Source organism: Camarhynchus parvulus, unplaced genomic scaffold (assembly GCF_901933205.1).
Source record: "Camarhynchus parvulus unplaced genomic scaffold, STF_HiC, whole genome shotgun sequence".
NCBI classification, from domain to species: Eukaryota; Metazoa; Chordata; class Aves; order Passeriformes; family Thraupidae; genus Camarhynchus; species Camarhynchus parvulus.
Window position 1 is genome coordinate 1 of NW_022148215.1, and position 14,690 is coordinate 14,690.

The 14,690-nt window shown below is 39.3% G+C and overlaps 1 protein-coding gene across 1 annotated transcript; it reads right to left on the minus strand.

Annotated features, from left to right (window-relative positions):
* Positions 1-4,074: 4,074 nt before the first annotated feature.
* LOC115916180 (proteasome subunit beta type-5-like) lies at positions 4,075-11,726 on the minus strand. The gene is made up of 4 exons (XM_030969870.1): positions 11,475-11,726; positions 7,745-8,049; positions 4,441-4,479; positions 4,075-4,396 (listed from the first exon to the last, which is right to left on the minus strand). Exons 1-4 carry the CDS (start codon positions 11,700-11,702, stop codon positions 4,180-4,182), a joined length of 789 nt encoding a protein of 262 aa, XP_030825730.1. The 5' UTR covers positions 11,703-11,726; the 3' UTR covers positions 4,075-4,179.
* Positions 11,727-14,690: the final 2,964 nt, after the last annotated feature.

The window sequence follows — 14,690 nt, forward strand, 5'->3', positions numbered from 1 at the left end:
AATTTTGGGGTTGCCGAATTTGGGATCAATTTCTGAGAACTTTGGGGACTGAATTTGGGAATTTTAGGAATTTTGAGCTGAATTTTGGCAGTTCTGAGTTGAGTTTGGGGAATTTCAACAAATTTTGGGATCGATTTGGCGGAATATTGGGGACTGGAATTTCTGAATTTTAGGGAATTTTTGTTTGAATTTTTGGTAGCTCTAAAGCCGAGCTGGGGAATTTCGAACAAATTTTAAATGTTGGGGGAATTTTGGGATCATTTTGGGGATTCCCAGGAAGACCGTTCTTGGGCAAGTTTGGGGGAATTCTGGGATCAATTTTGTGGCTGAATTTAGAATTTTAGGGCTGAATTTTGTAGTTCTGGGTTGAATTTGTAGAATTTCAGAACAAATTTTGGATCGATTTCTGAGGAACTTAGACTGAATTTTGAATTTTGAAATTTTTTTGAGCTGAATTTTGGTAGTTCTGCTGAACTTGGGGAATTGGACAAATTAATGGTTTGGGGAATTTTGGGTTCAATTTTGGGGCTGAATTTGGGGAATTTTTTGTGTTTCAGGATCTCGGAGCCGCCAAGAGAAAAAGAGTGAAAAAACAGAAAACTTAAGAAGAAAAAAGGAGTGAAAGGGTGAGTCTGGTCCAAAACCAGTCCAAACCAGTCCAAAACTAGCGCCAAACCGCATTCAAATCCAGTCTCAAACCAATTCAAACCTGTGTTCAAACCAGTCTCAAACCAGTCCAAACCAGTCCAAACCAATTACCAGTGCTTCCCCCACAGGTGCTTCGCTGGCACGCTGACCTACTAAAGCTCCCTGATTTCTCTGCCATTTGCATCTCTCAGCTGCATTTCTTCTGACGATGTCGGGATGGGAAAGGGGAACAGAGTGGTGAGGGGGGGGGGTTACTGGTTTGTACACGAGGGGAGAAAAAGCAAAATTGCCTTAAAAAAAGGGATTTTTCTTCATTAAAATTTTGAAGTTTTTTCCCAAAATTTTCATGTTTTTTGCTTGCCCACACGCTGTAGGGTTTTGCCTGAAATTGTCATTTTTCCTCATCATTCCGCGCTCTAGATTTTTGGGCGCTTTACTGTTTCAAAATCTCTGGGGAAAAATCCCCAAAAAACTCAGCGAAACGCCTAAAAAATCCTAAAAAATGCAAAGTAGTCAACTACAAAAAATTCCCAAAACAACCACAAAAAATTCACGCAAAAACAATCACAAAACACCAGTAAAAAATCCCTGAAAACCTCGGGACTAAAATCCTTTAAAACCAAATCCAAAACCCCTTAAAATCCCAATAATCCCCCAAAATCACCTAAAACTTCTAAAATCTTTGCAACCTAGTCCCCAAGAATACTCCTGCTAAAAATCCCTAAAAATAACGGGAAAAACAATCTGAAAATCCAAAAAAGTGAAAAAATTAAAACCCTAAAAGCACCAAAATCACCAAGAAATAGTACAAAAAAATCAAAAAAATGTGGTGCAAAAAAATCGAAAAAAAAAGCACATAAAACCAAAAAAAAAAATCCCCAAAAATCAGCAAGAAGTTCAGAAAAAATGGCTAAAAAGTCACAAAAAATTCCAGGAAAAAATGGCAAAAAAAAATCACAAAAATCAAAAAAATCCCAAAAAATTACAAAAATATCTCCAAAATATCACAAAAAATCACCACAAAATCACCAAAAAACCCCCAAAATTAAGGAAAATTGCGAAAAAAATTGCAAAAAATCAGAAAAAAATCAGAAAAAGTAGTGGAAAAAATCCACAAAAAATTTACGAAAAAATGCAAAAAAATGCAAAAAAAAATCAGAAAAATCACCAAAAATCAACAAAAATTATAAAAAATCTGAAAAAAAATTTCCAAAAATCCCCAAAAATACAGGAAAAACAACCGAAAAAAATCCCAAAGTGAAAAAATCCAAAATCCCTAAAAAGCACTAAAATCACCAGAAATCCCCAAAAAAGTACAAAATGAAATCAGAAAAATCGCAAAAAAATCACCAAAAAATTCAGAAAAAATCACTAAAAGTCACAAAAAAATTCAGTAAAAATGGCAAAAAATCACAAAAAATATCATAAAAAATATCACAAAAATCACCACAAAATCACCACAAAATCACAAAAAAATCCCACAAAATTAAGGAAAAATCAAAAAAATTTGTGTAAAAAAATCAGAAAAAATAGTGAAAAAAAAACAAAAAATTTATAAAAAATCATAAAAAAAAGCAAAAAAAATCAGAAAAATCACCAAAAATCAACAAAAATTTAGAAAAGTAAAAAAAAATCAAAAAAAGCACAAAAAAATCAGGAAAAAAATAGCAAAAATCCCAAGAAAATTCAGAAAAAAATCCCCTAAAAATCACCATAAAACCCCAAAAACCCCAAAACCCTCTAACAAGTACCAAGAAATCAACCCAAAAATCCGAAAATCACCACAAAATCACAAAAAATCTCCGAAAAATCTGAAAAATCCCCCAAAAAATCCTAATTAACCCTCAAAAAAATCCCCCCAAAAATCCCAATAGAATCACCACAAAATCCTATAAAAATCCCTGAAAAATCCAAAAAGAAATCACATTAGAAATTGGTTTTTTCCTCTTTTATTCACCAAAGTCATTTTTTTGCTTGGCGCCCATTTACTTGCACACCGCGGCCCGCGCAACGGAATAGCAACAAAAATCAGCAAAAAATCAACAAAAAACTTCAGAAAAATAGCGAAAAAAAATGCATAAAAATTCAGAAAAATCGCCAAAAATCAAAATTCATAAAAATGGCCAAAAAATTCAGAAAAAAATTCAGAAAATATTGCAAAAAAATCACTAAAAATTCAGAAAAATCGCCAAAAAAATTGCAAAAGAATCAGAAAAGTCGCCAAAAAATCACCAAAAATTCAGAAAAAATCGAAAAAATCACCCAAAAATTTAGAAAACACCAAAAATCACAAAAAAATCACAAAAATTCAGAAAAATCGCCAAAAATCGCACAAATAATTAACAAAAATTCAGGCAAAATCACCAAAAAATAAGCCAAAATTCAGAAAAAAATCGCGGGAAAAAAATGCAAAAAAAAAGGAAGCCAAAAAATCACCAAAAATTCATAAAAAATGGCCAAAAATTCAGAAAAAATTCAGAAAAATATTGCAAAAATCCCTAAAAATTCAGAAAAAATACGCAAAAAAATGCGTAAAATCAGAAAAGTACGCAAAAATCAACCAAAAATTCAGAAAAAAATCGCCAAAAATCACAAAAAATCACAAAAAATCCCAAAAAACATCACCAAAAATTCAGAAAAAATCGCCAAAAAATCACAAACAATCAAAAAAATTCAGGCAAAATCACAAAAAATCCGCCTAAAAATTAGAAAAAACGAAAAAAATCGTGACAAGATCAGAAAAAATACGCCAAAAAATCACCAAAAATTCATAAAAAATGGCCAAAAATTCAGAAAAAATTCAGAGGTGAAAAAACGCAAAAAATTCAGAAAAAATCATGAAAAAAATCGCCAAAATCAGAAAAAGTCGCCAAAAAGTCACGCAAAAATTGAAAAGATGCGTACAAAAAAATCACAAAAAATCACCAAAAAATCACAAAAAAATCACAAAAATCACAAAAAATCACCAAAAAATTCAGAAAAATCGCAAAATAATCAACAAAAATTCCAGGCAAAATCACCAAAAATCGTTAAAAATTCAGAAAAATCGCGAAAAAAATGTAAAAAAAATCAGAAAACGAAAAAAATCACCAAAAAATTCATAAAAATGGCCAAAATTCAGAAAAAATTCAGAAAATATTGAAAAAAAATCACGAAAAATTCAGAAAAAATCGCAAAAAAAATCGCGAAAAAATCAGAAAAAGTCGCCAAAAAAATCGCAAAAAGATCAGAAAAAATCGCAAAAAAACCGCAAAAAAAGCACAAAAAATCCAGAAAAAATCCCAAAAAATCACCAAAAAACCCCAAAAAAACCCGAACAAATCCTAACAAGGTACCAAAAATCACTAAAAAATCCTAAAAAAATCACAAAAAACACCCGAAAAAATCAGAAAAAAATCCCCCAAAAAATCCCAAAAAAATCCCAATGAACCCTCTAAAAACTCCCCAAAAAATCCCAAGAAATCACCAAAGAAAGCACCAAGAAATCGGATTTTTTTGCACTTTATTCACCAAAACTCACATTTTTTCGCCTCACTCCCCGTAGAGCTCCTGCAGCTCGCTGACGTTATCGGCCGAGATTTCCCTCCAGCCGCTCTCCCCGACGTGGAACACCCTCACCGTCACCCCGAGGGTAAGCGTCGCCGGCGTGCTGGTAGATGGCCCCTTGGCGCCGCCATTCGCCACGCCGCCGCCTTCGCTACCACCGCCGCCCGCCGCCCACGCAACCGCGGTCCAGCACGCCACGTAGCTACGTCAGGAGCCCGAAAGCACAGCGAAAGCGGCGCCCGCCACGCTGCCCCTACCCGCTGTCCCACGTAGTACAGGCCTGGAAAAAAAATCCCGTTTCAAAAGCGTGACTACGCGAGTTCTGCAGCCCCGGCTTATCGAAGTTTCGGGGTTAAATTGTTTTGCATCCCAGTTTGTCCCCAGTTTGTCCCCAGTGGGTGCCCCAGTACCTGGCCCGCTGCTGTCCCAGCCGCCACACCATGGTGCCCAGGCTCAGCCCCATGCCCTTGTGCTGGTACACCAGGTTAGCCAGCAGCTTGGAGGCGTGGCTATTCAAATTTGGGGGCGTGGTCACAAGACTGGCTCCTTGTTGCGCAGCTCCTGCACGCAGCCCCTGTTTCACTCGGGGGCGTGGCTACCGAGCTTGGGGGCGTGGTTATTCAAATTTGGGGGCGTGGCCACAGAGACTGGCTCTCTGCTGCGCAAGCTCCTGCACGCGGCACCGCCCACTTTGGGGGCGTGGCTACCGACCTTGGGGGCGTGGTTAGTGCGCTTGGGGGCGTGGCTAGTGAGTTTGAGTGACGGAGTGAATTTGGGGCTCGTAAATGGAAATGCCGGGGATTTTAAATGCGAATTTAAATGGGAATTTTGGGGATAATAAATGTGAATTTTGGAGCTATTAAATGCAAATTTGGAGCTAAAAAATGGGAATTTTGGGGCTAAAAAATGGGAATTTTGGGGCTAAAAAAATTGGAATTTTGGGGACAATAAATGCAAATTTGGAGCTAAAAAATTGGAATTTTGGGGCTAAAAAATGCCAACTTTTGAGGCTTTTAAATGGAAATTTAAATGTGAATTTTGGCGCTATTAGACGCAAATTTGGAGCTAAAAAATGGGAATTTTGGTGCTGAAAAATGTGAATTTTTGGGCTACGACTACCACATTTTGAACACTTTCCCCTCCCAGTGTGCCCCAGTACCTGGCCCGCGCTTGTCCCAGCCGCACACCATGGTGCCCAGGCTCAGCCCCATGCCCTTGTGCTGGTACACCAGGTTAGCCACCAGCTTGGAGGCGTGGCTATTCAAATTTGGGGGCGTGGTCACAAGACTGGCTCCTTGTTGCGCAGCTCCTGCACGCAGCCCTGCTCACTGTGGGGGCGTGGCTACCGAGCTTGGGGGCGTGGTTAGCGCGCTTGGGGGCGTGGCTAGTGAGTTTGAGTGACGGAGTGAATTTGGGGCTTGTAAATGGGAATGTTGGGGATTTTAAATGGGAATTTAAATGGGAATTTTGCAGATAATAAATGTGAATTTTGGAGCTATTAAATGCAAATTTGGAGCTAAAAAATGTGAATTTTTGGGCTATTAAATGCAAATTTCGTGCTGAAAAATGGGATTTTTGGGGATAATAAATGTGAATTTGGAGCTAAAAAATGGGAATTTTGGGGCTTTTAAATGCAAATTTGGAGCTAAAAAATGGGAATTTTGGGGCTAAAAAATGGGAATTTTGGGGATAATAAATGTGAATTTGGAGCTAAAAAATGGGATAATAAATGCAAGTTTGGTGCTAAAAAATGGGAATTTTGGGGCTAAAAAAATGGGAATTTTGGGGATAATAAATGCAAGTTTGGTGCTAAAAAAATGGGAATTTTGGGGCTTTTAAATGCAAATTCGGAGCTAAAAAATGGGAATTTTGGGGTTAAAAAATGGGAATTTTGGGGCTTTTAAATGCAAATTTCGTGCTGAAAAATGGGAATTTTGGGGCTAAAAAATGGGAATTTTGGGGATAGTAAATGTGAATTTGGAGCTAAAAAATGGGAATTTTGGGGCTAAAAAATGGGAATTTTTGGGCTATTAAGTGCAAGTTTGGAGCTGAAAAATGGGAACTTTGGAGCTAAAAAATGGGAATTTTGGGGATAATAAATGCAAGTTTGGTGCTAGAAAATGGGAATTTTGGGGTTAAAAAATGGGAATTTTGGGGCTAAAAAATGCGAATTTAAATGTGAATTTTGGGGCTATGAAATGCAAATTTGGTGCTAAAAAACGACAATTTTGGGGATAATAAATGCAAATTTGGAGCTAAAAAATGGGAATTTTGGTGCTAAAAAATGTGAATTTTTGGGCCACGACTACCACATTTTGAACACTTTCCCCTCCCAGTGTGCCCCAGTACCTGGCCCGCGCTTGTCCCAGCCGCACACCATGGTGCCCAGGCTCAGCCCCAGGCCCTTGTACTGGTACACCAGGTTGGCCAGCAGCTTGGGCGAGGGAGCGCTATTCAAATTGGGGGCGTGGCCACAAGGCAGGCTCCTTGCTGTGCAGCTCCTGCACGCAGCCCTGCTCACTGTGGGGGCGTGGCTACCGAGCTTGGGGGCGTGGCTAGTGCGCTTGGGGGCATGGATAGCGCGCTTGGGGGCGTGGCTAGTGAGTTTGAGTGACGGAGTGAATTTGGGGCTTGTAAATGGATTTTAAATGGGAATTTAAATGGGAATTTTGGGGATAATAAATGTGAATTTTGGAGCTATTAAATGCAAATTTGGAGCTAAAAAATGTGAATTTTTGGGCTATTAAATGCAAATTTGGTGCTAAAAAATGGAAATTTTAGGGCTAAAAAATTGGAATTTTGGGGATAGTAAATGTGAATTTGGAGCTAAAAAATGGGAATTTTGGGGCTAAAAAATGGGAATTTTGGGGATAGTAAATGCAAATTCGGAGCTAAAAAATGGGATAATAAATGCAAGTTTGGTGCTAAAAAATGGGAATTTTGGGGCTAAAAAAATGGGAATTTTGGGGATAATAAATGCAAGTTTGGTGCTAAAAAAATGGGAATTTTGGGGCTTTTAAATGCAAATTCGGAGCTAAAAAATGGGAATTTTGGGGTTAAAAAATGGGAATTTTGGGGCTTTTAAATGCAAATTTCGTGCTGAAAAATGGGAATTTTGGGGCTAAAAAATGGGAATTTTGGGGATAGTAAATGTGAATTTGGAGCTAAAAAATGGGAATTTTGGGGCTAAAAAAATGGGAATTTTGGGGACAATAAATGCAAGTTTGGTGCTAAAAAAATGGGAGTTTTGGGGCTTTTAAATGCAAATTCGGAGCTAAAAAATGGGAATTTTGGGGTTAAAAAATGGGAATTTTGGGGCTTTTAAATGCAAATTCGGAGCTAAAAAATGGGAATTTTGGGGCTAAAAAATTGGAATTTTGGGGAAAATAAATATGAATTTGGAGCTAAAAAATGGGAATTTTGGGGCTAAAAAAATGGGAATTTTGGGGACAATAAATGCAAGTTTGGTGCTAAAAAAATGTGAATTTTGGGCTACAACTACCAAATTTTTTGCCTCCCAGTTTGTCCCAGTGTGCCCCAGTACCTGGCCCGGCGCTTGTCCCAGCCGCACACCATGGTGCCCAGGCTCAGCCCCATGCCCTTGTACTGGTACACCAGGTTGGCCAGCAGCTTGGAGGCGGCCGCCACGGAGACGGGCTCCTTGTTGCGCAGCTCCTGCACGCGGCACTGGCGCGCCACCAGGCGCTGCCAGAAGCTGCAGTCGGCGGCGCCGCCCGCCATGGTGCCCAGGATGCGCGGGTTGATGGGCAGCACCTTGAGCACGGACTGGGGGAGGGCGATATGGGAGCCGGCGTGCGGCGCTGAGTCCACGGCCACCGTACACGCCGAAGAAGGCTCTAGGGAGGAGCTGGAAACGACGGGGGAAACGGGGAAAAGAAATGGGAAACACATGGTGAAATTTTGGAGGATAAATGGGGGAAAATTGGGGGAAAAATGGGGGAAAAATGGGGAAAAAATGGGGAAAAAAATGGAGAAAATGGTGAAATTTTGGAGGATAAATGGGAAAAAAATGGTGAAATTTTGGAGGATAAATGGGAAAAAACGGGGGAAAATGGAGAAAAAAGAGGAAAATAAATGGAAAAAAATTGGGAAATTTTGGAGGATAAATGGGAAAAAACCGGGGGAAAATGAGGGGGGAAAATGGGAAAAAGAAATGGAAAAAATGGGGAAATTTGGGAGGATAAATGGGAAAAAATGGGGAAATTTTGGAAAAAAATGGGAAAAAAATGGGGAAATTTTGGAGGATAAATGGGAAAAAATGGGGGGAAAATGGGGGGGAAAATGGGAAAAATGGGGGGGAAAATGGGGAAAAAGAAATGGAAAACATGGTGAAATTTTGGAGGATAAATGGGGGAAAAATGGGGAAATTTTGGAGAAAAATGGGAAAAAAATGGGGAAATTTTGCAGGATAAATGGGGGAAAATGGAGAAAAAAGGGGAAAATAAATGGGAAAAAGTGGGGGAATTTTGGAGGATAAATGGGAAAAAAATGGTGAAATTTTGGAGGATAAATGGGAAAAAAATGTGAAATTTTGGAGGATAAATGGGGGAAAAATGGGGCGATTTTGGAGAAAAAATGGGAAAACGGGGAAAATGGGGGGGAAAATGGGGAAAAGAAATGGAAAAAATGGGGAAATTTTGGAGGATAAATGGGGGAAAAATGGGGCGATTTTGGAGAAAAAATGGGAAAAAAATGGGGAAATTTTGGAGGATAAATGGGGGAAAAATGGGGAAATTTTGGAGAAAAAATGGGAAAAAAATGGGGAAATTTTGGAGGATAAATGGGAAAAGACAGGGGAGAAATGGAGGAAAAAAGGGAAAAGAAATGGGAAAAATGGGGAAATTTTGGAGGATAAGTGGGGAAAAAATGGGGCAATTTTGGAGAAAAAATGGGAAAAAAATGGGGAAATTTTGGAGGATAAATGGGGAAAAATGGGGGAAAAATGGGGGAAAAATGGGGAAAAAAAATGGAAAAAATGGTGAAATTTTGGAGGATAAATGGGAAAAAAATGGTGAAATTTTGGAGGATAAATGGGAAAAAAATGTGAAATTTTGGAGGATAAATGGGGAAAAATAAGGATTTGAGAAAAAATGGGAAAAACTGGGGAAATGGGGGGGAAAATGGGGAAAGAAATGGAAAAAATGGGGAAATTTGAGGGATAAATGGGGAAAAATGGGAAAAAAATGGGGGAAAATGGGGAAAATGGGGGAAAAAAGGGGAAAAAAAATGGAAAAAATGGTGAAATCCTTTGGAGGATAAATGGGGAAAATAATGGGGAAATTTTGGGAGAAAAAAGAAAAAAAAATGGGGATTTTGGTATAAGGGATAAATGGGGAAAAGGGAAATGGAAAAAGGGGAAAATAAATGGGGAAAAAGGGGGGAATTTTTTGAGGATAAATGGGGAAAAATGGGGAAATCCTTTGAGGATAAATAGGAAAAAATGTGAAATTTTTGAAGGATAAAGGGGGAAAAATAAATTTTGGAGAAAAATGGGAAAAAATGGGGAAATTTTGAGGATAAATGGAAAAAATTGGGGAAAAAATGGGGGAAAATGGGGAAAATTTTGGAGGATAAATGGGGAGGGAAAAATGGGGGAAAAATGGAAAAAAAAGGGGAAAATAAATGGGGAAAAATGGGGAAATTTTTGAGAGTAAATGGGGAAAAATGGGGGAGAAATGGGGGGGAAATGGGGAAATTTTGGAGGATAAATGGGGAAAAAGTGGGGGAAAAATGGGGGAAAAATGGGCAAAAAAATGGAAAAAAATTGTGAAATTTTAGAGGATAAATGGGGAGAAAAAAGAGAAATTTTGGAGGATAAATGGGAAAAAATTGAGAAATTTTGGAGGATAAATGGGAAAAAACGGGAAAATGGAGGAAAAAAAAGAGGAAAATAAATGGAAAAATTGGGACATTTTGGAGGATAAATGGGAAAAGACGGGAGAAATGGAGGAAAAATGGGGAAAAGAAATGGAAAACAATGGTGAAATTTTGGAGGATAAATGGGGAAAAAATGGGGAAATTTTGGAGAATAAATGGGAAAAAAATGTGAAATTTTGGAGGATAAATGGGAAAAAACGGGGGAAAAATGGAGGAAAAAAGGGAAAAGAAAATGGGAAAAATGGGAAATTTTGAGGATAAATGGGGAAAAAATGGGAAATTTTGAGAATAAATGGAAAAAACAGGGGATAAATGGGGGAAAAGGTGGGAAATTTTGAGGATAAATGGGAAAAAAGGGGGAAAAATGGAAAAAAATGGTGAAATTTTGGAGAATAAATGGGTAAAAAATTGGGCAATTTTGAGGATTAAATGGGGCAAAAACGGGGAAAATGGGGGGAAAATGGGGAAAGAAAAGGAAAAAGTGGGGAAATTTTGGAGGATAAATGGGAAAATGGGGAAAAAATGGAAAAAACTGGGGAAAATAGGGGGTAAATGGGAAAAAGAAATGGAAAAAAAAAATTTTGAAATTTTGATGATAAATGGGGAAAAATGGGGAAATTTTGGAGAAAAAAAATGGGGAAAAGAGAATGGGGAATTTTGGAGAATAAATGGGAAAAAAACGGGGAAAATTGGGGAAAATGGGGAAAAGAAATGGAAAAATTGGGGAAATTTTTTGAGAATAAATGGAAAAAATGGGGGGAAAAAGGAAATAATATTGGAAAATTTTGTCGGAGGATAAATGTGGGAAAAATGGGGAAATTTTGGAGGATAAATGGGAAAATTGGGGGAAAATGGGGGAAAATGGGAAAAGAAATGGAAAACAATGGGGAATTTTGGAATAAATGGGCAAAATATGGGGAAATTTTGGAGGACAAATGGGAAAAAACAGGGGAAAGAAAGGGAAAAAATTGGGAAATTTTGGAGAACAAAGGGGACATTTCCCTTAGAATTCCTTTTTTTTTTGCAAATCTTTTGCCATTTTCTTGCCTGAAATTCCTTTTTTTCAATTTTCCCTCATTTTCTTCTAAAATCCCATTTTTACCAAATTTCCACCATTTTCTATCCCTAAAATCCTCATTTTTACACCAAATTTTCTAAAACTTTCTACCCCCCAAAATCCCAATTTTCCCCATTCTCCCCCATTTTCTTCTCTGAAATTCTCTCTTTTTCTCTCAATTTTTTTCTCCAATTTTTTCCTCAAATTTTCTCCCATTTCCTTCCCTAAAATCCAGCCGCGATTTTGGGGTCAAAACCGGAACTTTACTCTCCCCAACCGCGATTTTGGGGTTTTAAAAATGAATTTTGAAGCATTTTCCCCTCACCTTAAAAGCCAAAGTTGTGGTGCCGTGAAGAATCTGAAAGCCGGGTCCCTCCGGCTCCGCCTGAACGCCGCAAGGAGGAGCCGCCAGAACCCGCGGAGGGCCGGAAAAATCCCTCAAAATTTCGGGAATCTCCTCGGAATCCTCGGGACAATTTTTGGGAAATGATTTGGAAAAAGATTTGGGAAAAAATTCCGGGAGCTCCGCACGGAGGACGCTGGCGAGCGCCATCTTGGATTCTGGCGCCTCAGGGGAGGTGGCGCCCACAAAATGGCGGCGGTGACGCAGCGCAGGCGCCATCTTGGTTAGGGGCAATGCGGAACAACGGCGCGAAATGGCGGCTGCGCATGCGCAGAGTAAAAGAAGGGGATGCGTGAAGGCGCGGCCGCCATTTTGTTTGAGGGCAGAGAGGGACGCAAAAAGGGCGCGAAGGCGCCGGCGCCATTTTGGTTGAGGGCATGACTTGACGGGTGGAATTAAATTGGAATTAGAGCCACAAAATGAGGGGAAAAAATGTAAATTTCGATTAAATTTTAAGGACAGAATTAAAATAATTTCTGTTATTAATTTTCGGAGAAGGGTTTGGGGGAAAAAACACAGGTTTGAGGGCAAAAAATGGGGTTTGGGGGGATTTTGTGAGGGGTTTTGGGTGAAATTTCTCAGGTTTGGAGCGGTTTGAGGAAAGGCCTGAGGAGATTTGAGGTAAAAAAATAATTTGTGAGGGATTTAACGCAGAAAAAATGAGATTTGAGGGGATTTTGTGAGGCGATTTGTGGTAAAAATGATTTTTTTTGCAGGGATTAGGGAGGGGATTTGAGGTAAAACTCGCAGGGTTTAGGGATTTCTGGGTGGGTCTGAGGTAAAGAAGTTAAATTCCGAATAAAGTTGAAGGAGATGTGAGGTAAAATTCCCATTTCTTGTGCTTTGGTGAAGAATTTGAGGTAAAATCCCCACGATTAGGGTTTTCTGAGGGGATTTGAGGTGAAAGTTGAATTTTTTGGGTGAATTCAGGCAAAAAAATCCAATTTTTGGTGACTTTTTGAGGAGAATTGTGTCAAAAATCCAATTTTTGAGGATTTTGTGAGGAGATTTTTGTTAAAAATCCCATTTTGGTGACTTTTTGAGAAGAATTGTGTCAAAAATCCAATTTTTGAGGATTTTGTGAGGAGATTTTTGTTAAAAATCCAATCTTTGAGGATTTTGTGAGGACGTTTTTGTCCAAAATCACATTTTGGGGACTTTGTGAGGAGATTTTTGTCAAAAATCACATTTTTGGGGGTTTGATGAGGAGATTTTTGTCCAAAATCACATTTTGGGGATTTTGTGAGGAGATTTTTGTCCAAAATCCAATTTTTGGAAGCTTTATGAGGAGAATTGTGTCAAAAATCCCATTTTTGGGGATTTTATGAGGAAATATTTCTCAAAAATCACATTTTGGTGACTTTGTGAGGAGATTTTTGTCCAAAATCCAATTTTTGAGGATTTTGTGAGGGAATTTGAGGCAAAATTCGCAGGTTTTGAGCAGTTTGAGGCGATTTATGTCCAAAACCTTCAACTTCGGTGACTTTCGAGCCAAATTCTGAGGATTTCAACCCAAAAATTCAACTTTTCAACCACGAGGATTTGAGGAGCCGCTAAATCCTTTAAATCCGCCCAAAATCCTGAGCCGGCGCTGAAAATTTGAGGTAAAAATCTCCTTTTTTTGGGGTCATTTTAATGGTTTAAATAAAAGGGGGAACGGCGAGGCCCCTCCCAGTTCATCCCAGTACAAACCAGTAACCCACAACTCCATTTTGCAATTTTATTTCTCATCTCATTTGCATAAATCTGCATATTGACGATGCGGGCGTGGTCAGGGTCATCCTGTGCCACCCCAATTCCCCTCCCAGTACAAACCAGTAACGCCCAACTCCATTTCGCAGCACCATAACAAACTTTGTTTTGCATCTCATTAGCATAAATCTGCATAATGATGGAGTGGGCGTGGTCAGATTCCTCCTGTGCCACTCCCAATCCCTTCCCAGTTCCCTCCCAGTACAAACCAGTAACCCCCAACACCATTTTGCTGTAAGAGAATCAACTTTATTTTGCATCTCATTAGCATAAATCTGCATATCGATGAAGCGGGGCGTGGTCAGAGCGTCTCCCAGTCCCTCCCAGTACAAACCAATAACCATCAACGCCAGTTAGCATTGCAACTATCGATTCTATTTCACGTCTCATTTGCATAAATTTGCATGTTGGCGACGTGGGCGTGGTCAGAGCTGTGTCCTCCCAGTCCCTCCCAGCCGAAACCAGCAAACCCCCCAAAACACCAACTTTTCGATAGACAGATTTTGGGGCATTTCTGGGACAAATTTGGCCATTTTTAGGGCAATTTTGGGGGCAATTTCTGGGGCAGATTTTGAGATAAATTTGACCAATTTTGGGGCAATTTCAGGATATTTTTGGGGCAGATTTTGGGGCATTTCTGGGGCATTTCTGGGACAAATTTGGCCATTTCTACGGCAATTTTGGGGGCAATTTCTGGGGCAGATTTTGGGATAAATTTGGCCAATTTTGGGGCAATTTTAGGACATTTTTGGGGCAGATTTTGGGGCATTTCTGGGACAAATTTTGGGACAATTTTGGGGCAATTTTCAGACATTTTTGGGGCAGATTTTGGGCCATTTCTAGGGCATTTTTGGGGCAATCTTGGGGCAGATTTTGGGGCATTTCTGGGACAAATTTGGCCATTTTTAGGGCAATTTTGGGGGCAATTTCTGGGGCAGATTTTGAGATAAATTTGACCAATTTTGGGGCAATTTCAGGATATTTTTGGGGCAGATTTTGGGGCATTTCTGGGGCATTTCTGGGACAAATTTGGCCATTTTACGGCAATTTTACGGGGGGCAATTTCTGGGGCAGATTTTGGGATAACTTTGGCCAATTTTGGGGGCAATTTTAGGACATTTTTGGGGCAGATTTTGGGGCATTTCTGGGACAAATTTTGGGACAATTTTGGGGCAATTTTCAGACATTTTGGGGCAGATTTTGGGCCATTTCTGGGGCATTTTGGGGGCAATCTTGGGGCAGATTTTGGGGGCATTTCTGGGACAAATTTGTGCCATTTTAGGGCAATTTTGGGGCAATTTCTGGGGCAGATTTTGGGATAAATTTGGCCAATTTTGGGGCAATTTTAGGACATTTTTGGGGCAGATTTTGGGGCATTTCTGGGAC